Source organism: Varroa destructor, unplaced genomic scaffold, assembly GCF_002443255.2.
Source record: "Varroa destructor unplaced genomic scaffold, Vdes_3.0 BEIS01000003.1, whole genome shotgun sequence".
In the NCBI taxonomy this organism is placed as follows: domain Eukaryota; kingdom Metazoa; phylum Arthropoda; class Arachnida; order Mesostigmata; family Varroidae; genus Varroa; species Varroa destructor.
The window spans coordinates 10,711,668-10,733,185 of record NW_019211456.1 but is presented as its reverse complement, the minus strand read 5'-3'; the positions used below and the strand labels follow the sequence as shown (position 1 = coordinate 10,733,185).

The window sequence follows — 21,518 nt, the reverse complement described above, 5'->3', positions numbered from 1 at the left end:
CTTTCCGATCAGATACAGAAATCTTAAGTTTTTGAATATTGATTGAACACAGTACAAGTGCATTGTTCTAAATATAGACAGACTATCTTTAATTACATTGTCCATGTTTTTAGAAAAAAACGGGCTTTGCAGCGACTGGTAGGTGTGGTGCATGATGAGAAGGGTTTTTTTGGGACATTGCTGGGCAAATTTCATTCTACGAACTATCAGTAAGAGATGGATGAAACTCATCATAGCCATGCTCCTGAAAGATCCTGCACAGACTATGTATAATTGTAGAAGGTTATTAATGTGACGTCTATTCCTATCGGCTAGTAACGAAAAAAGTACGAGATTAGGTAAACCCTAGCCGAGTAATTTCTGTTGTCATAATAGTAATAAATTAGCGTTGTGATTTCCAATAGTGGAAAGTGGGTGACTTTTTATAGTTAAGCTACGCAAAGATTATAAATGATTCGTATGATTAGGAATTCCCTGAAAATGGCTGGAACGTGTACCTGCTACTTTGGTAGCTTTAGTTAGTTAGTTCTTCACTACACGATTTACATACATAGAATTTCGCGTAACAAATTAGACCGACCATATTGCGCTTCATCGATTCGATCAGTGCCTTTACGTTGGCTTTTGTCTGTGGATACTTGCTCGTCTGTTTGTCTTTCGCATGATCCTAACGAAATTAATCGAAAGGCGCTAGGTAGCAGGAACGTGGCATCGACGGGAAGCTTTCGCTCTTCAAAATCGACCTGGTGGTGAGGCTAGTATGCCGAAAGGGGCGGCTGTTACAGCCTGCGCAGCTCCTGACTCCACCTTGCTGTGACCAAAAACCTTCAGCAATGCTCATGGTAGCTCTGCAATCCATTCTTCAGTAGTAAATAGGTTGTTAACCTTATTTTCGAAAACACTATTATAAAAATTCACCAGTATTTCGAGCCCTGCTTTAAACGTAATGAAGACCTACCAAATATTTCATTAGCCTAACGTTATGTTAGAGCACGAAAAGTATTTTCCAATTGAGTGTAAACACAAATTTAGAAGACTGGCTTTAGCGTATCATCAAAACATTTACATAACTTATATATGAGGCTCTTGAAAACACACTACAATATTAAATGATTTCGCGGCATTCTCTTGTAACTTAAGCTTCTGCAAAAAATGATAGGTCGATTGATTGTGATAACGGTACGACCGGACCTATAGACTTGACTCACTTCCGTCGCCTTTTCAGCTCCTGTTGTTGTTACTATGGCTACTATTGTTGTTGTTGCCATAACGAGAAAGGGGAGGAATGGGACTGTGCAGCGTGTGCGCATGAATCGTGTCCATATCGAACTGTCTATATGTATGGTGTCTCCTTACCACTGTTGCGACCATAAGGGGTCGACAACCCTCGTGCAGCTGGCGGAAGGCGGCACCCTGTTACCATCGCCAGCTTTAACAATAGCAGCCGTGCATTTGCTACCACTTAACGGAGTGACGCGTCTGACAACAGCTGTTAGTAAAAGTCGCTTGCGTAGAGGCAGCGCGGAAGGCTGAAGAATTCATCTGCTACACCAGTGCTCAAGCACAGACAAGCATAAACGAAGTCCACAAGTCATCGCCGCTGCTAAACGATCGCTAACATCGGTAGACCCAAGTCGCGTATGGGTAAGAGTGACCGCATAAGATTGAGCATCGCGAGGGCCGCCAAGTCCCAACCGTCACCCATACTGTTATTACTGACGTTGACCACTGGAACGACGAAAACGACGTTGACATCGGTGGCGGCACCGGAATCGAAGTTTCCAAGCCAGCGACGTCACTTTCGCTTGACGTCTGAAGTACACGCAGCGAAACGAAAGTCTACCAGCAAAAAACCGACCTAATCAATAATAGCAAACCCTTTTTCTGTTGCGGCAAAGCTGTAGTAACGAAGCTGGGCTAAGCTGGGCTGCGTGCATCGGCTCTTTAGCCAGAGAACCGGATAACTTGTTGTCGTCGTCGTCTCTGATTCTCAGTCGTTTTTGCCTGGGGTCCGTTTGCCTCTAGACAGCGTTCGATTACAAGCGCTAGTAGTGAGCAACGTAGTCTGGAGCAGTGGTCATGCGGTGAACTGCGTTACGCTTTGAGTGTGACTTAGGTCGACATTTTCTGTCCGGCGACTTTTACTAAATATCTTGCGAAGGATATCATTTTAGCAGATCGTAAGAGCTTTATTATTCTGCTATAGTTATAGATATTTCTGGGGTACGATTGTCAAGGGTATAGTGTCTTTCAAGCATGCTTGAGAGAATAATGCCCTTCGAAATGGCAGAAGTTCTCGCGGAGGCCTTTTGGTCTCTGGTTTACTACGTCCTGTCTGGAGTGTTTTTGTGTTTCGCTGCTGTTATCGGCGTAAAGGTGCTTTACTGGCTTGCGGTGGTCGTATATTTCATCCTCAATCTTGTCAGAATGCCGATGTGCGACCAAAGCTATCGAGCAAAAAACTTCATGCAGAAATTTGCCTATGACTATTACGAGTCTGAGTATTACGATTAGACTATTGTAAAGTAGAACTGACCATGAAGTTCTAGCCAAGAAGAAGGATTAAAGTGCAAAAGGCAGTAATAGTAAGTCGATGCGGAATAGTGAGTGAAAACCGAGTACCGTTGCATTAGGAACGAGCAGAAGTCTGGAAGTCTCCGAATCAATATACCAGACCTTTGAGGGCCCCGTGATAGCCATGGACTAATAAAAGTAGAGCGAGATCAGGGTATTTGAGGTAAAACGTTAGTTTAAAAGCGGTGAAGTCGAGAACGCCTAAAAGATCGAGGCGAATAACAGCTTTTGCAACCGAGTGAAAATTGGCGGACGTTTTTATCACGACAATGATCGTGATAATGGTGACGACGGCAATGGTATTGAAAGGCACTCGAAATCGAAAATCGCTGGCTGAACTTTTGAAACCAGTGACGGAATCTCGTCGACGCTGAAATCAGTAGGATCATAGTCAGAATGCAGCATTTCCTACGATGTCGCGTTAACCTGTTTGTGATATATATAGTGTGTATATAGTCAGTGCCCTGAAACAACTTTGCTTCATTGAGGCTGAAGTTTTTGTTGAATCATTTGCATGTGTTTCTTCTCCATGAGCCAGTTGCGATGGCTTTATTGCAGTTTTGTTCTAATGTTGTAATTAAATAAACTTATCTAGACAAAACTCTACATAAATGTGTTTTTCTTTACATATAAAATAAGCATATAAATTAATATACAGATGACAATTATACTGATACTGAATAATTTACGTTGTGTCAGTCATCAGTATAGTGAATCACATCGAGCGGAAAATGTGTACGAACACCCTATTTTCATCATTATTTTTTATTATTGTTCAATATTAAAAAATCCTTAATTCAATTGAATTGAGGTGATGATGATGTTGGGTGAAGTAGTGAAAAATTGTACTAAGACAGCGAAATTGATGGGGTGACAAGCAAATAGATGGGGTTAATGTCTGTTTAACTCGCATAGTAATAGAGAGGGTCTAAATTTCGTTCGAAGACCAACGTCTTCGAACGTTCGACGTCTTTGAATGTTCGATTTGTAACAACTGTACTTTGTATTACTTTCCGGTCCCTCAGGTTTATTAGTATGGCTTGCGTCGTTCAGTGCATAATTAGAAAATAAGAAAAATTAAAAATATCTAAAACATAGAACGTTATTCTTCGAAAGTTTTATAAAATTTACAATACAGTATTGCAGCATGCGCTCGTGGTACCATCTGACTTGGTCATAGCATTCGTTCCTATAAACGAAAACATTACGTGGCACGAATAAAATGAACATCATTTCGTAATTTTCACAAAAGATGCGATGGTTAAACAAAGTTGCTGCAAACCGCTATAACTTCATTAAAGTCCGGACCAAAAATTCGAGTGTTCCACGCATCTATATATAGTACCTATATGTATAACCTATATTAAATGTATATAAATCGCTAAATAGCCAGTAGAGTCAAAAATCTCATCTTCAATAGATATTTTTGTGATTAGATATGCGATTATCTACCGTATCGTACAGTATGATATGTTTGATCATTTTCGAGACCAAATTAGTAACTTATGTAAACAATAGTTAGATATCAAGCTGACTCTGTATTGATCAGTAGTATACTAGCAGTTAATCATGGCGGGTGAGACGTAAGTCGCGTGTTATCGGTACGATGCTTTATATCACGACAACAGAATTTTTGGGTACATAATAAAAAAAAAAAAAATAACTACTTTCTTCATTCACGCGCTGTGTGAATGTCACGACCTTTTTGAGAGCTTGACAAAGTCATAGAGGGGTAATTGCGATCCTATAGTACGCTGGAACAACCATTTAGGTGAGTTGTGTTACGTGTTAGCAGAACAGTCCTCCTCAGATGGAAGTTGCCCATAGAGATCAAAATAACGTAATGGGTCTGTGAAGTTGTAATCCCTCTTGCAGGTCCACGACGTTGTAACTGATTGGGGTAGAACCTAAATGTAACTCATATGATGACAATGATAGTAATAATAATAATAATAAGCAATATATTGCAATATGTGCCGATTTCTCCATCAAGGATTTTTGTTCGAGAGCCCACTTAATCGACTGCACCATGCGCTACTAATTCCTAGGCTACTTGAACTCGGACAATCTCTGAAACGTTCGTGAGTTTTACACAGCTGCTCCTTTCGTAGCTACTATAAATATCCGAAAAGATTGGCTAGTCTGAAGAGTGAGGAACTGGGCAGTGTTAGCGTCAATATATATATATAGTAAGTCATAATGCTTAACTACCTGATGTGCTGCATTCAGATGAAGTGTACCTTTAAAAACACAAAGTTATACAAAAATATACACTTATCTATATCTGATCGTATAAGTAATATATAGAAGCCTTATTTGGATAAAGGTCATTTAACGCATGCTCAATTTACGCATAAACGCAGTGGTATCATTTTCTAAACTACGTCGTCTTCCGGCATGGTTCAGCTGTTATGGAGGATCTGACACGAGAGTTTCATGAGTATCTATAGAATTCTATAGCCGATCTGGTACCTGCGAGAATTTCGAAAGACATCTAATTTCTATTATTGCCAAAATAGCTTTAATTATCCGATCCGTCCATGAGCTGATATCGACGCGGGCGGTCGGGAGAAGAGATGGGAAGACAGAGCGATGGAGCCGTAAGTGCCAGCCAGCTAGTTACGGTGTCTCTTGGCCGATGTTCGGCTGTTCGCTGTACGCTGAGCAGCTGAGCGCCGCCACCGTTACCAGTAATCGATGTGTTGTGTCGAAGAGCTATTGCGACGGCTTTGGCTTCATCCTGAAATGGGGGTCCTGTTCCCTGCCCCGGGTCCCCCTCGCAGACCGAAGACTAACGTAGCGACTGTGGCAACATCCAGACCATTACCAGACGACTCGACGTGGACTGTTGTGTTAATCACGTCATCAAAGCCACCGTTCGCCTGATCGGTAAACTATTCACAGACGACAACAACAACAATGCTGTGTAGGTCGTTGACTGTCCAACAAAAATTTACACGAAGCTCCAAATGAAACCTTCTCGCAAAAAAAGCCATGCCAATCTTAGTTAGATTGTTAACAGTTTCAGTAGCGCAGCTTGGACGCACGCTTCATATGGATTACGGGAACAGTAAGCATACGAGCAAATACGCATCGACAAACACACACAATTACTACCGCCATCCCAGCTTCAGTCTGCTTGGCATTTCATGTACGCAAACAACAATAATGATAATAATAATAACAATATATAAAATAGCAGCATTATTATTCGACTGCCCGAACGTTGTGAAAATTATTTAGTCCATCAGTGGATGGAAGACGAAGAGATGCAATGGTGAGTAGAGAATGACATATATGTTGGATATATAGGATACGGGTGAATAACAGGTTTCGACAGGTCTTACGAGGTCGATCTAGTGGCATAGTGCGAACGGGAAGCCATCTTTCAGCTTGTTTATGACATATTTAAAACTCTATCCTTTCTAGCCGCTGACGTTGCATCGAGTCACGCAATTGACTATGGGCTCATGCTGATTGAAAGTTGCAATGTTTGGCTCTGTAGTGCACAGTACCGATACCTAGTAAACCATTAGCGAAAAGGTAGCAAAGCGTATCTGTAAATAGGGCGAAGTGCTTGTTTGTCTATTACTACAGAACTACAGCATTTTTATCTAGTTCATAGCATCAACTTGTTTGGTATATATTTAAGCTATCTGAGGTCAAACGAAGTTTTTTCAACGTTTCATTTGTTCTAGTTTCTCGTTACATTCCGAAGTAGGCTTGAACGAGGATTTTATACCAATGCCCGTGATACCGCCTGTGAAAAATAATGTCTTTTATCGACTAACATTAAGGTTAAATAAGATGGCCTAGATTTGAAATCAGTCGTAGGCACACAGCGCCTTTTACTGGGGTTCAGTTGTCTGAAACGATGCTTATCTCACATACAACTCGCAACATTTAGACTTCCGTGTGAATGCATAAGGCCGGCCCGTTTCTCTCCGTCAGTCTCAGTTGTAACGTGATAGTTTTATGAAAAAAAAAAGGACCGCAAATGTAGGTGATTGCTGGAGCCTGAAGAAAGTAAGGTTCGCATTTGTAAAACTATATAAAATGTTTCGTTTGGCTGACGATCACGTTCTAGTGTTTGTGGATATTGTGTAGACCTGGACTGGAATCGGCAAAAAAAATATTAATCTATCTCCTACTTGAGTGGCATTTTCCACTTCTATTAAATTTTGAAGGTCGCCACCCCTAACATTCTTGTAAGTAGTAGCTTTTCCAGTTTCGCCACCTCGTACCTGCCTGTCGACAGAAGCATGTTGGTAAGTCTATTCCTTTCATAAGCCCATATATTTTCTACAGGCCTATTAAGTTCCCTCCCAGCCAATAATCAATTGTGAGAAATTTGATTGCTGCAATTAGAAATCGTTGAGGCTGAACAGGAGCTGGGCAATGCTTATTTATATAACAGCTTTTAGTTTTACTGGTTTTTGAGACAAAGCAGACCTACGCAATGGGATCGAAGCGTTCGTTAAAGGGAGCGGTTAACAGTCCTTTTAGCTAGAGAAAAATGTTGCTAAGCCAAAATGAATTTTCTAGTATTTTTTCTTGTTATCATGAAGAGTGGCGATCAATTCAGCTGCTACCAGGATGACATAGTCCTTTGGTCTGAAATATGCCAGCGACGCTCTTCTATGCGTCGACCTGACCTAATTCAGTGGTGTTACGCAATCGTGCAAAAGGATTTGCCATTAGTTTTCAATCTGAGGCCTAAGAACTAACTAGAAGTGCACCAAATTATAATTAAAAAATATATATATCTACTAGTTATATGATAGTGTTGTCATAATAGTTATCAGCAAACATTGGCTCTTCTGTTGGATTTCTATAATTTTCACTGAAATATAGAGTAAGATAGCCTATTAACATTATTGTACGGCTATTCACACGTCAGATTTATTCGAAATATATAAAGGAAAAGCACATCCTAAGTGGGTTAAATAAGCTGGGCTTTCTGCAAGGCTAAGCATAGTATTAGTATCTATGTTAAGCAGGCCACCTTGCGAGCCACGAACGATTTTTATGATGAAGACATTTTCTGAATTGAATGCAAAATTTAACTGTTAATTCAATTAATTGCCTGTTGTGCATCATTGATCAATAGTTGGAGCTGACAAAATAGCGAAGAGGATGATGACAGCTTCTGTTCTTTAATAGCAATTGCACTTTTTTGACCTGTTTGTACCCGTAGATATTGACACGATCAATGTGACACGGTGTCCGTAGGCATCCAATGATAACTGTTTACCTTAATAATTCTGCTGTCAACTAGTTCAAATGCTCTGGCAAAAAGAGTTCTGGGCCTGCATTTTTTGTGAAGCTAAAAGTAAAATTCATTAGATTAACGTCACTAGATCCGAAATAGGAGAAGTAAGATAATTTGCTGTTTATCATATAACTCCGTTCTGGTAAATCTCCATCCATGGAATACACGCTACCCGCTAGGTCCACTATTAACTATATTGTTGAGCCGTTTCAACTGAACTAGGATGATTGACGGTGTCACTGACGACTGATCCAGATTGAACGTAACAGTACTAACGAGTACTCCTATCTGGGAGGCGTCTTGCTTCCCGTTCACCCAGGAATCCCATGTCGATATTTAATGCTGCACAAAGGAGACGCCATACGGAAGAGGTTATGTAATACGCAGCCAGTAACGATGCTAAGTACAGCGCATCCATTATATTAGGGCGGCAAGATTCTCACGTCAAGGAGCACGTCAACCCTATACGGACATTGATTTGGTTTATTCATGCCTGTGTCAGTTATACAGACATTTCCTTTTCCTGCGCCTAAACGGACACGATAGCATTTAGTAATTAAGTTGACTAGAATTGGCGTCTCCGGGCGCAAAAGGAAGATCTAGTAATTTTCTAAAAACAAGCGACTAGTTAGCAATGGGTCAATATAATTATCGACCAGTTAGAAAGTACTACTCATTTTTAAACCGAAATTGAAGCATTTTGTTTTTTTTTTAATACATTAAACTGAATATATACCATTTTTATCGATTACCGTCTGCCACTTTCCGGATACCATCACTGTAATTTCTGGACGAAAAATTGTAACGAACGATTTTTACATTTTTTTTTTTTACATTTACGATTTAAAATTGAACCGCTAAGAAACTTCTGTAGAAACGAACGCAGATGATAGCTTGAGAGTGCAAAATCCGGATTATACGGCGGCTGTATTAAAAGTTCTGTCCAAGTTCTTTGAATTTCAGCCGGCTGGATAAAAATGTATGTAGTCTGATTGCGCACAACGTTACTTTCACGCACTAGTCTAGGTCGATTTCTTGCAGTCCCGTTAATTTTTGGCAGCCTTATATATTATACAGGTCCTAATCAATCGATGTCCAGGGGATTCCATTCTTGTTTAATGTTATTTACTTTCATCGCCCGTGATCAACCACTTTAAAAGCGGTTTAATTGCGTCGTATTTCTGTGGAGTTTGGAGATGACGCGATCGAGACAATAGTTTAACGTTAATCCGTACGGCACCTAAACGTCAATTTTTTTTTTTCTTTACAAAAAACGCTTCCTTCACATAGCATAAGATTATTTAGTGGTAGACGTTTCGTTCCCTGGCGATTGAATGGCCACTTGCGTATCAGTCTTGCAACAAGCTTCATCAACTTTTTTTGTTTCGTAATTGGTAAACTAATTTGAAGAGAACCGTTCATATAGAAATTTCCAGACCGAAAGCATTAAAACCATCTTTGGGCCACTTTTTCCGATAACGCACCTAGACCATAAACACTTTTTTTTTTTTTATAGGCCTGGGTGGCGTTCGCACCCTTACTGTCATAAAGTAGTAAAACATAGCAGATTTTTTCAGAAATTTCACCTTTACTCAAGCCGCTTGATTTTTTTCCTGTTTTAGTATTCAAAACATAGCATTGTCAGATCTCAACTCATGTTGCCCAAGATGCGTGCTTTTAAAGCCATCCGCTTCGAAAAACTACCATTACTTTTACTCTCGGGCTAGAATTGTGTGTTGGTCCGTAAAACGCATCAAGTTTGTTCATCAATAGACATCATCAAGAGACATCTATAACATTTAATAGCATAGAGAAAGGATTATATATATGTATATAAAAGTGATCGATAAATGCATATGGGAAATACTTTTGTAAGGTAATATATTGTGGAATCGTTTTTGACTATAGTTGATTATACAAAAACCTCTGGATCTATCCCCGAATTTCGAAAAATTGAACTTTCATCTTTCCGCAACAAACAGAATCTGAGTATGAACGAATGAGAATTGTTCTTACCGGTCCCTAACATGTTCTCGTGGGCAACGAGCTTCCTAGTCCAGTTTGAGAAGGCCAGAAAGGGATTGATTCCAATGATATCGTAAGAAGATAGCTTCTGTCTGTCTAGCTGCTGCGAACAGACTGTAGGGCCGGTGTGGTGTGATAGCAACGTTCATCGCATTATAAAATCTCTCAGTTTGACAATTTCTACAAAATCTCTACGTGAGTTACTCTATTGACTACGGGTAGATGTATCACTACCTGTTAACCAGAAGGAAAAGGTGTCCAAGTCGTATTGGAAGTTCGAACTTGCTTGACTTTTGATCTTCAAGGAAAAAAGTTCTAAGTTACTAGCCTGGCGACTGATTAGGTTACGCAACATTCATAGGGAACGTGATCGAGGCACTAGAGAAAGTTATTTTGACCGAGATATTGGACAAGTATGGATAGGTTCTATTTTTTACTTTGGAGTAAAAGCATCGTTATGAGTAAGTTCAACTATAACAAAACGAAGTCAAATTCATAGCTAATTCTGATCGGCAAGCCGCAATAGTAACCGATAATAAATCGAGAGTTGTCCTGCTCTTGTATAAATTTTATTAAGTACTACTTACAACCACACATAATACTAAATCCAATACTATTTGAATTGATAATTGTTTTTTTACCCAAGCTAGAATGCACACTTTCATACAGCTGTGTGAGTAGTGAAAAGACCTTTTCATCTTTTCCTGATATGACAATCGAAATAAAGCATGGTACAGATAGAGCAGAGGATTAGAAAGTAACGCTCCTCATTTGGTAACAGTTTGTCCACTGTCTCGTGCATATATTGCTTTCGCACGTATGCCCACCGACGAGAGATGCTCGTGACCTGCACTCGTCTTCGTTAACAGCTCTTTGCCCCGCTAGCAGAATATATAAAGTAACAGGCGGAGAACATAATTTCGTAAATCCTTAGGCAAATGGACGAATGCCACCTATAACCGAAAAAATACCTTACCACGGTAGTAAAGCATGACAGCCTGGATTCAGATATCAGTATTTTTCAACTATTAATATTTATTATTAACTATTAAGTGGTAATGTCAAGTGTAAATTTTTCAACTTCGATTAACTTCACTGTGTTTGCTTAAGGGGCCTCTAGAATAGAAAGTTCCAAATCGTTTTATGTTCTCAATTTTTAGTAATAGTGATATGAGTGAAAACAGTCGTTCCGTACGTTACATCATTTCCATTTGTTTATTGATCTCCCCTTTTGCATATTTCTTGTGTACCTAACCTTTGTTGAAGAATTCGATTTATATTGATGACACCGATTTCTTTATTATTTTCGTATAAGCGACTCTTATTTTGTGCTGGACGATCTAGATATTTAAGATTGGGTCGATCTCGCCTTGTCCTCTGCCCAGTTTGGCGCCCTATTATCGGTACCATTAATCAATTGCTGATTAGAGCTCTTCAATCGATACCACTCTTGGTTGTTGTTGTTGTTGTTGTTGTTGTTATTATTAGAATATAATAACTCAGATTAATATTTTATTATTAATATTAACAATTGTCGTTCCAACCTAGGAACATTGTTTATCTTAGATGTGCCATGCGACAACAATGGCGGGTCGGCTACTCTGTGAGCTTTTCGACTAGCTGAGCATTGTTTGAACGGGGTATACCTAGATATAATTAATAACTTCGCTTATTCTTACGGTAGCAACTAGGCCATTGGAAAAATCAACGGTTATGTCCTTCTGCATTTTGCGATTTCCCGTTCAATGGATTTTGATCCGTCCATTACGTGTTTGGAGTAATGCCGACCTTATTCCGGCTAGAGCTGATTCTACTATTAATCTTATTTATTATGTTAGTGTCTAAATTCTATATTACAAGATGACGTGGCCAGAAAGTTGAACTATTTTTTCATGATTACTGTTTGCGCAAATGTCAAAATTATATTTTGCTTTAAAATATAATTAGGGGAATTCTAGCGCCTGCGCCATTTCTAAATAGATTCGTCCGTCGTCGAAATTCTGCATCGCAATATGTAGGAGAAAGTATGACATTGTCCACGTTTTGAGTAATGTCTTGTCATCGTAATCATTACCACAATCGTCATCATGATTAGTAATTGTGTGATCGATCATTTGTGTTACTCGCGTGATCTTCGTTTTGTTTATGCCCTTAGAGATGAAAGTCGAAGAACATCTTCGGCTTCAAAGAACCTTGCGATATACCAGGCAGACCGGTTCAAGTCGTGGGTTATGGTGGTCGTGAACTGTCTTCAGGAGACCAGAAGGCATGCATTTGTGCCGCATGTCTGTGTGTATGTGACTGTTTGAATGACTGTACTGTTATTGACTGGCCGATGTGTTGTTGGCAGAGACCCAAAAACCCTTTACTTGTCACACCTTTGGCCTGCGACCATCTTCAATATGCAGACATCGTCTGTGGTTATAAGACTATTTACAAGGGATGCCTCCACTGGAAGTGATGCCCTTCCATCACTCTGTGGGGCGCGTACGTTTTCTTAAATAACATATAGAGCAGACATCACCAATTCGTTAAGCTGTACAACCTTTGGAGGACGCAAGCCGCCATGGACACAGTTCCCGCCGCATGACAAGAAATGTCAAGGGCAGGGTAGATTGGCCCTAATGAGGCCGTACTGGTTAACATCGTTGGCATCAGATAGATGGCTGTCGATAGCCATCGAAGACAACGAGTATCAACACATCTCACTATGTGAAGTACCGCCAACGTCCTCCGTTAGGACTAAGGTCCTTCTACCGAGGCGGAAGGTACCTGACTACATGACAAACGCCGACGCTTGTGCCTGCAGCGTGAACAACCTGCATTAATTTGCATACAACGAAGTTCCCACCAAGTCCCCATTAATTAATCTGTTTCCTCTTTTTCTATTTATATCTACTTAGAAACACGCTTTCTTATCCCTCAGACGCAATGCAGGTATAACAAGTCAGGCGTCTACATGAGACTAAGCTTAAGGAGCTATTAGCTGAATGGCAGCATTAGCTATTTTTTTTTGCTAGATGGAGTGCAATCGCATGTCATCGTCGAACAGTCTGCTATTTTCGCTGAGCCAGTGTTGACGAGCAGGTCCGGCCGGACACGACCACCTCAGACTGTTGTTGTGGCCAACGTTGTGCGAAGGTGGTCTTTCCCTGAAGCGAACTCTCAAGCCTTGCTTCGATCGTATGACCAATTCAGCCAACAAATGGATTTTGTCTCGATGATGTACCGACTGGATCTGATATCGACGCAGAAGGGTAGCGCAAACAACCTTCTCTTCCATAAGGGCAAACTTTTGCCCTGAAACATCCAACATTCGACGGCACAAACAACGCAAAACCTTAATGAACAGCTAACTAATCAAGTAGACTCTGAGGCATGAGATTGCAGATAGGCAGAACGTGGGAACACATAAATTGACTATTATCAAAACGCTTACAGTCTGCGTCGAACAGTTATAATGCTAGATATAATGCGATGATTGTCCTCACTGTGGTTCATAAAGTTACGGAGACTCGCTGACGAAGCTCTAGCAAGCAGATACGGTGGAATAAAATGTATCTATTAATTAACTCAATTACCCCAAGAACTGGGCTATCTTAGAATATATAACGTACCGATACAATTTCTTGGCCCTGCCGAGAAAGGTACGTAGGAAAACGGATGGCGTCCTATTGAGTTCTCAGGCAGGAATCTCTCAGGTATAAACGCTTCCGGATTGGGGAAAATCTGCTTGTCTCGATGTAGCATGTACGTGAAGACAAAGCATGTCGTGCCGCGAGGAACCGTGTATCCATCTAAAAAAAAGGCATATATAAGTAAATCGTTTCGAAGCATACTAGTTTCTGTGGCAGCTGCCTGCAACTGGCATAAAGGTATTCTAGTAGTACTGGAACGGGGCTAAGAAAACCTTAGATATTGAACAGACGTACGACTCTGTCTACGACAAACGTGTTGAACTGATCGTACAATGGCTACTGAAAGTGCGACTAGATAGATGCAATCAATAGCCTCTACACAGAAGGCAGCTGCCACGTCTGACGAAAAACATATAACATTGACCGCAACCAATATTAATTCATAAGTCAGGACAAGAAACAGTAGACATAATTATATTACAGGCGAGCAAGGACCACATTTGCGAACACTTCGAATCTCAATTTCGAGAACAAGAAACAGCGTAAATGAGGCGCATACACCGTGTCATGCAAAAGCTATAACAAATAGTTGTGTAACGTTACGCAATCGCTGACATATTGGATCCTTTTGCACCCACAATAGCAATAGTAATGACGAGGCGAATAGACCAAGCAAGCAATTGTTGTTGGCTGCTAACTAAAATTTCAGCGTTGAAACTAAAGTTTGCGTGAAGATCAAGATGAAGCTTGACGAAGCATGCTTGTTCGAAACATTGTTGTCACAAAGCTTTAGGCTCGGCCTTCGTCAACCAATTTTATTAAGAAAGTAAAAAATGTTTAGATTTCTTTTGAGGCAAACATATTAACAACGTCTGGATAGGACATTTCGGCATCGATATGTGCTGCTGAGTTCACTATAATGTTCATACAAATCTATGTTAACTTCAGAATTCAAACGACTTCATAATACTATCCCTGTATGTATTATGTGGACCGTTTACAGTGAGTATTCAGGCGTCTACTAAGTATTCTTTAGAGGAGAACGTTGCTGCTTGTTTCCATGAGTACTTACAAAGCGCTGTTGCAACGTCCGGTAGAATCATTATTTAAGCGTCACACAGCCTCTACACGACGATACCTAACAACCCTTAACCCTATCTAAAGTCCCATCTAAAGAACGAAAAGCGAAGATCATTCAACAGGTATTCCCGCATCTACAGGACAAACAGAGGCGCCCGCACATGTATGTGTACACAAACTACTTCACAATGCTTAGCTCATTTACACAATACCAACGATTTAGGTATTACGTAATGGCTGTCAGCTGCATGAAGATGTACGACAAGTGTTTGGTTGATAGTGGAAAAGCCTGGTCCGTATCACGAGACGGTTAGATAGATACACTGGGCAGGAAAATGACGGCACGGAGGGGATTAAGCTTAGAGATATTTGACGGGCAACGATGCAACAATCATATAGTTTGAGGTCGCTCGAATGTATGGCCTAATCAAAATGTAATAGAATTGCTTTCGCTTGACACGGGACAGCATCCCACAATCTACCAATAAGGACAGCAGTAGCTATTACGTAAGCAATTCAAATGATAATATATAATGAAGCAAAACCACAGATACAATACAATAAGACGCCAACTACGGATCCCCCACAACCGTTGACGAACACGAAATAGGTACAAGAAACAACAATAAATTCGTCTGTGTAAAAACAACTCACCGCCAGATGAAAAGCAAGGTCGTATCGCGATACATCCGAGATACGTTTCGATTAATATTACTCGTTTTTATCTAATGGTGTCTCGCTACCTACCAGAGTATTCTTATAGGTGTAACGTAGCAAACGTACCATAGTAATCACTTGCTTCTTTGCTCTAATCAGTCATTTTTGGAAACGTTTCATATTTTAGATAATTTTGTAACGATAGATAGAATATAGAACCGCTAATGATACGGAGGAGGATTTAAGCAAGTACGCTTGTCATGTTTAGCGATAACATGTTTGAAGCTCGAATTATCGATTTATCATCATTGGAGAAGATGAATTTGTATAAATAAAGGGTCTTTGGCTCCATGTATGTATCTCTCTGTGTATATATATACATATATATATATATATATATATATATATATATACAGAATTTTAGCTACTGAGGTTTTTCTTTTGTGTGCTAAAGAAACGCATGCAAGGTGTACTGCATTCAGTGGTGATGACCTCACTGTGCCGGCCGGCTACTTCTTCTAGGGAAAAAAATAATCTCATTATCAAAGCATAATCGCTTGTAGTGTCAACCTTCAAAAAACATTCAATCACTGTAAAAAAAGGGAAGATAACGAGTAAAACGTCTTTATAGTTAGCTTCAAATAGTTGGTTTTGCTGAGCGCGTGCCATGCAATAGAGATGCCGAACAGCTGAGATAGTCAAATAGAAGTCCAGAAATGGTTAAATTATGTTATTAGAATCGGTAATGAATATATGATTCGAGAGCGCGAAACATGAGCGCCTTTGAAAAATAGAAATGTTATTAGTTGAGAAAGAGAATTGCGGACGGACGCTTATCATTTATTACACGTATCTTGGCTACCAAGATCGTGGCTACCAATCTTTCGTACTACCGTGATCTCAAATCTATGCTAATGAGGTAAAATACTATCGCTAAACGGTGCATAGTAAGCACATGGCTTAAAGGTACTGTCCGCAAAAATAGATGGACCTTTTTCTGCCCCCCCGCCCCGCACATTTCGCACTCCCGTGCTATACGTACTGACAACGACGTCCTCCATAAGTTCCCGACCGATAAATGGCACTGAAGGGAATAGACGCTGTGCCTCCTGAAACAAGATTAAGAAAATATGGTCTTTAGAGCCTTAATCTTATGGTGCCGATGAAAAGGAAACGTCTGGACCGGTAAATTCTTGACCCACAGTAAGATTATAGTAAAAGCCGAAAACCTTTCCTCAAAAGAAAAAAAATTCACTTTGCAATGAATTCTGAGTAAAACCTATTGTTCGTTTGATGAACTAATCACAGTATAAGAAATCTAATCCATTACCTTAATAGCGCATTCAAGATACTTCATCCGTTTGAGGTCGTCTGTGGTAATATGTCGCTCACGATCGTCCCCGAATATTGAATCTAACTCCTCTTGGATCTTTTTCTGTGCGTCCTCATGAAGGCCGATCAGGTACATTGACCACGCGATGCCTAAGGATTGGTTTATAATAGATAAAGCTTATTAATCCCAAAGCCTATTAGTTTCGTTCGTTGCGGTGATTGGCCTTTTAATAACCTGTTTTCTGGTGGATACTAGCCCACATCAACAACGAGCGACAAATGACTCGTTGGTATGGGTAGAAAATGAAGCAATGATTAATACAAGAAACTAAACAATCTATTTTCTTTACTCATTGAGTACAGCTCTGTACGCCTACAGTGTTATGTTTCGACTGATCTAAATTTAAACAACTATACTTTGTCTTCGAGACAAATTAAGAAAGCTGGAACCCTTACTGTGTCACATGTTATCTTACCCATTGCAGTTGTGTCATGCCCCTCAAACATAAACGTATCCACCTCCTCTCGAATGTCCTCTAGAGACAAAGCGTTGTTCTGCAGATGATGTCCTAGCAGAAGATCAAGAAACGCCTTGCGCCGTTTTACCCCCATGTGTTGATCTGGTTGATTTTGGGTTATCTCGAGCTCGCCATTCTTTTCTTTAAGCAATTCTGCCTTGCGGTCTTGAATTACCTGGAATGAGCACAAAATAATAATAATAAATAAACAAAATAAATAAAGTAAATTCATCCTATAATTTTAGGGATCATTTCAGACTCATATAGTTATAATATGGAAGGGTGTAGCAAGCGAATTCGGCAAATTTTGAATTTGTATGTTTTAAACTCGCCGTTAACAGACGAAACTAAGCTGGGAAATATTCCAGCTTTCTGAATTGGCGATCGAAAACCGATTGGGTCTTTTCCAATTCGAAAGAAAATTAGCCTCAAAAAATCGACGCTAAATGGTTGAATTTTTACTCCTCGAAGGTCACAGCGCCATGAAAATTAATTAGGGTGGTAAAGATATTAGGCAAAAAGGCCTTGAGCGAAAACACAATACATCGTGGTGCAAACATTTCGAAAAGCGAAAGAGTGACCAAATATCGAGGCCCGAACAACGAGAACGTGTTGCGACAATCGAAAGGCTTCACGAAAGAAAAGCATTGAGTCTAAAATCTCTGTTGGCCGAAGCCAGCATTTGACAAGTAACGTGTTACAACGTTACTTGTGAGCCAAATATTGAACATGTGGAAAATGACTAGAAAAAGGGGTTCCCCACGAATCATCTCTGGACCTGTTGGAACTACGCGTGGTGTATTCTATGTGCAATTTGCAAAGCCTTAACCAATATGGGAGCATAGGATCACCATAGATGAGGCAAGATTCAATATCACCGCCAGCCGGAGTGGAACCAGGTAAGAGAATAACGTCGTTCCTTAGAAAAATGGGTGGCCGTGTCGAGTAGGTCTGCGATGTAAGATCATGGTAGTACACGCAATGGGTATCTGTTACTGTCAGATACTTGTTGAAGATGAATGCAGCCTCTATCGCGAGTTCTTTTAGAGGCTTATATATTCTTAACGGCAACGGAAAGCACGTAATCTGATGGCCTGATGATAACGTCAGACCACATTACTATGCCTTAATTACTTTTTGAACTGAGCAAAGGAGTATCCAACGTTGGCTTCAGCCAGGTCATTCTTTTGATGTAAGTCAGGCAATTCAAACAATCAGTTGTCCTAAAAAAGGTGATTAATGGGCACACCTATCCCGCTATCTATTTAATTCAAGAAGCCATAAATAAGGAATGCAAGTAATAGAGATGCGGCAGTCTAGAAGCTGGCAGAGTGCTGAGACCAATGTGTAATAAAAAAACGAAAGAGAGTACTCTAACCCATATTGAAAACATTATTTTAGCCCAACTAGTTTAAAATTCATTCAGTTTTAGAGTCTACCGGATCCGCTTGTAACAGCCTAATATATGTATATAGTACGAGAATAAAATATGCGTGTGTGACATTTTTTATGCTTCGGACGACCAGAGGCGATAAAATAAAAATATTTCAAATTTGGCAAAAATAGTGCCGCTATAGGATAGAGAACAGCTCAAATACTCGATGTTGATATATATATATCGATATTCATTACTGCATATGGTAATCCATTGTACCTTTCTTGTGAAATTGTGCAAATGACTAAGGTTCTCCTGAAAGCGTCGTCCACGTGCTGACATAAAGAACAGCTTGGTTGGCCATAACCATGGTCGCATTATGCGTGCCATAAACGTTTCGCCCACTTCATACAGAGCACGCACGTAACGAGAATTCGAATCTTGTTGAGCGCCCACTTTGACACCCATTGCCGTTTCTGAAAATTGATCAGAATAGTGCAAACGTTGGGATCTGATTAGGTATTGTATGCCAGATATTTGAAATGTGTATCGTTTCTGCGAGCGCACAGTTAAGTTTCGATTATGCACAAGTACAATAACACACAAGCGCCCATATGTATCCTTTTATCCATTTGGAAATTTACTTATATGTAACTTTACAATTTTCTCTCCAGTCTCCCTTCACATAAAGTAACAGAATAGTTGTTTGTATTTACATCTAGTTGTATAGCTCTCAATTAATTTCTGCGTTATACTTACCACAGATAATGTCGAGCGTGCACATCGTAATGTACGGGACGATGTCTACTGTCCTTTTGTCTGCATGGGGTTGTAGTAGAGATGCAAAAATCTGGGCCTGTTCGTTGAAGATCGGTACAAAGTCTTCCAGAATGCGAAAATGGAAGGCTGGCGTAAGCATTTTTCGACGAAGGCGCCATTTTCCGCCCCAGCTAGTTAGTAGACCTGTGCCAAGCCAGGGATGTAACAGCGTGTAGTCGAACGATTTATCTATAACCGTATTACTGCTCAGGATGACCTCGACGCTCTCGGCCTTAAAAAACGCCACTACGGGACGGAAGCCCAGCCAAAATCGAAAGATACGTTCCGAATCGTAGATCTCCGCCAAGCCGCACATCGTCTGCAATAGCACTGAAATCGACCAAATGGAATGGGAAAATATCATCTTAGCATTATCGTCATAGGGCTCTGCCGCCACAGCGTATTATTCCCCATAACTTAACCAAATATAGGCTCTGAGCAACTATAGTCATCGTCCTGTGTACACTTCGAGACACCTTGTTATCAATCAGAACGTTGAACTTTACTTTAATGCGTACTTATAGTGATATATTATTGTGATAATCACATGTGCAGCAGGACGATTCAAGCTAATGATTTCGGGTTTCGCAAGCAAAACCCACTAAGCCACAACGTCTAATCGCCCGTCTGGGGCACTATTTCCTGCTCTGCCTTTATATATATATATATAATTATTTCAATTGTGATCATTTATGTATGTCATGTGACATTTTACGCTCATATGCCCATACTGTTCCTATAATACATCGCGTTAGTTTTATGAAGGGTTGTAGGTAACCAGAAAAATGAAAAAGTTAGAAATATGACAATGCTTGTAACAAATTGATGGTTTCCTTTTTAGTTTATGCAGACAGGACAATATAGCTACGCTATACGTTTCGTTCTAGGCAACAAAAATGATAGCAATTTTCTGGGTCGCATTTATATAATCCCTTTTCTTTCTATAGAGCCTTAGTGAAGTACTCTCACTTCACGGTGTCATTTGTCTGTGCCCGAACGCCTATTTAATGGATGCCGAGAACGAATTCGACTCACTTAGGCGTCGTTTACAAAATAGCGTCTGTCGGTCCACGGTCAGCTCAAACCCGGACGGAAAAATCAGCCTAATTATATTATTATTAACGTCAGTTTAATCAGTGACATTATTGTATATAAAGCAGATAGTGCAATTGGTTGCTACTTCTTGGTTAAACGACTGGTTTTGTCACTGACTGACTAACTGACGATGTCAATGCCTCCGTTGCCCATATTTGAAGGTTAACAAAACTCGAATCCTCAGCAGGCGCCAATGACAGCTCCAGCTGCGCACTCTTTTTGCTGAACTTTCCTTCTTCCCAGGTGCTCTCCCCCTCTTCGTCCCTTCCATTCCGTTCCCTCAAATGTCCAAATGCAGCAAGGCATCTTTGTTGAGGACTGTTCTGCCACGAAGGCAGTGCTGTCCGCCTGTGGCCAATGCGCAATGAGCGGGTTAGGTGAGAAAGCAAGTCGAATACTAGAAATAGCTTCGTGAAGCCACCGTCGTGAAGATTTGTCATGTCAACGCGCCGACTTTACCAGGATGACTTCGATAGCAATAAATGTTGCCTGAATAAAGCGGACTCCCTCGTGGTAATTTGTAAGAGAGTAAACAAATAAAAATAAAAACTCCATCTTATGGAATTCTATACAGATCGTATACTTGTCAATATAGCTTTTTACACAGTGACCTGTTTGTTTCTCGGCGTAGCGTATGGCACTGTCTACGCAAGCCTATAGCTATTTGCTGGATAACTATCGATTCCCTGCGGTCTCGCTGCGCCACGTTTACAGAAAACAAGATCAACAGTAAACCTTGGTTTCTGGCCAGCTCAGTAGCTTTACAACAGGGAACAAATCATTCAAGCCACAACAGATCCTTGGACGCGCATAGGCGGAACAAGGTCATCTGAAGTAAATGGTCATTGTTTCGACCCGTAAAACCTTACTATCAACGGTATTCTGCTAAAAACACAATAATGTTCAACGACGCGAATGGGAAAATCCTGCAATATATATCCGAAAATATAACTTCTATATATTTATACATGTATATTATTTGATTAGTCAGGTCCCAATAGCTGTGAAACGGTTAAATCTGGCCGCGTCGACATTGCCCAACCGAAGATGAAGTGGACAAAATTAGATACACACTTTCAGCCAACCACGTTTTACTAGCCAGTTCCTATCATATGGCTACGTGTGTTAAGCTT

At 40.3% G+C, this 21,518-nt stretch overlaps 1 protein-coding gene across 3 annotated transcripts in view; it reads right to left on the bottom strand.

The window, feature by feature from the left end:
* Positions 1–11,063: 11,063 nt before the first annotated feature.
* LOC111246379 (cytochrome P450 4c3-like) overlaps positions 11,064–21,518 on the bottom strand; it is a 50,880-nt gene continuing 40,425 nt past the window's right edge. For all 3 annotated transcript variants that reach the window (XM_022795870.2, XM_022795872.2, XM_086983149.1), the window contains exons 2-8: positions 19,231–19,620; positions 18,751–18,947; positions 17,055–17,271; positions 16,577–16,728; positions 16,289–16,355; positions 13,489–13,668; positions 11,064–13,171 (exon numbers count right to left, since the gene is read on the bottom strand). In XM_022795870.2, coding sequence (XP_022651605.1) covers positions 12,888–13,171; positions 13,489–13,668; positions 16,289–16,355; positions 16,577–16,728; positions 17,055–17,271; positions 18,751–18,947; positions 19,231–19,620 — 1,487 coding nt within the window. In that variant the 3' untranslated portion in view covers positions 11,064–12,887. The remainder of the gene's footprint in view (positions 13,172–13,488; positions 13,669–16,288; positions 16,356–16,576; positions 16,729–17,054; positions 17,272–18,750; positions 18,948–19,230; positions 19,621–21,518) is intronic.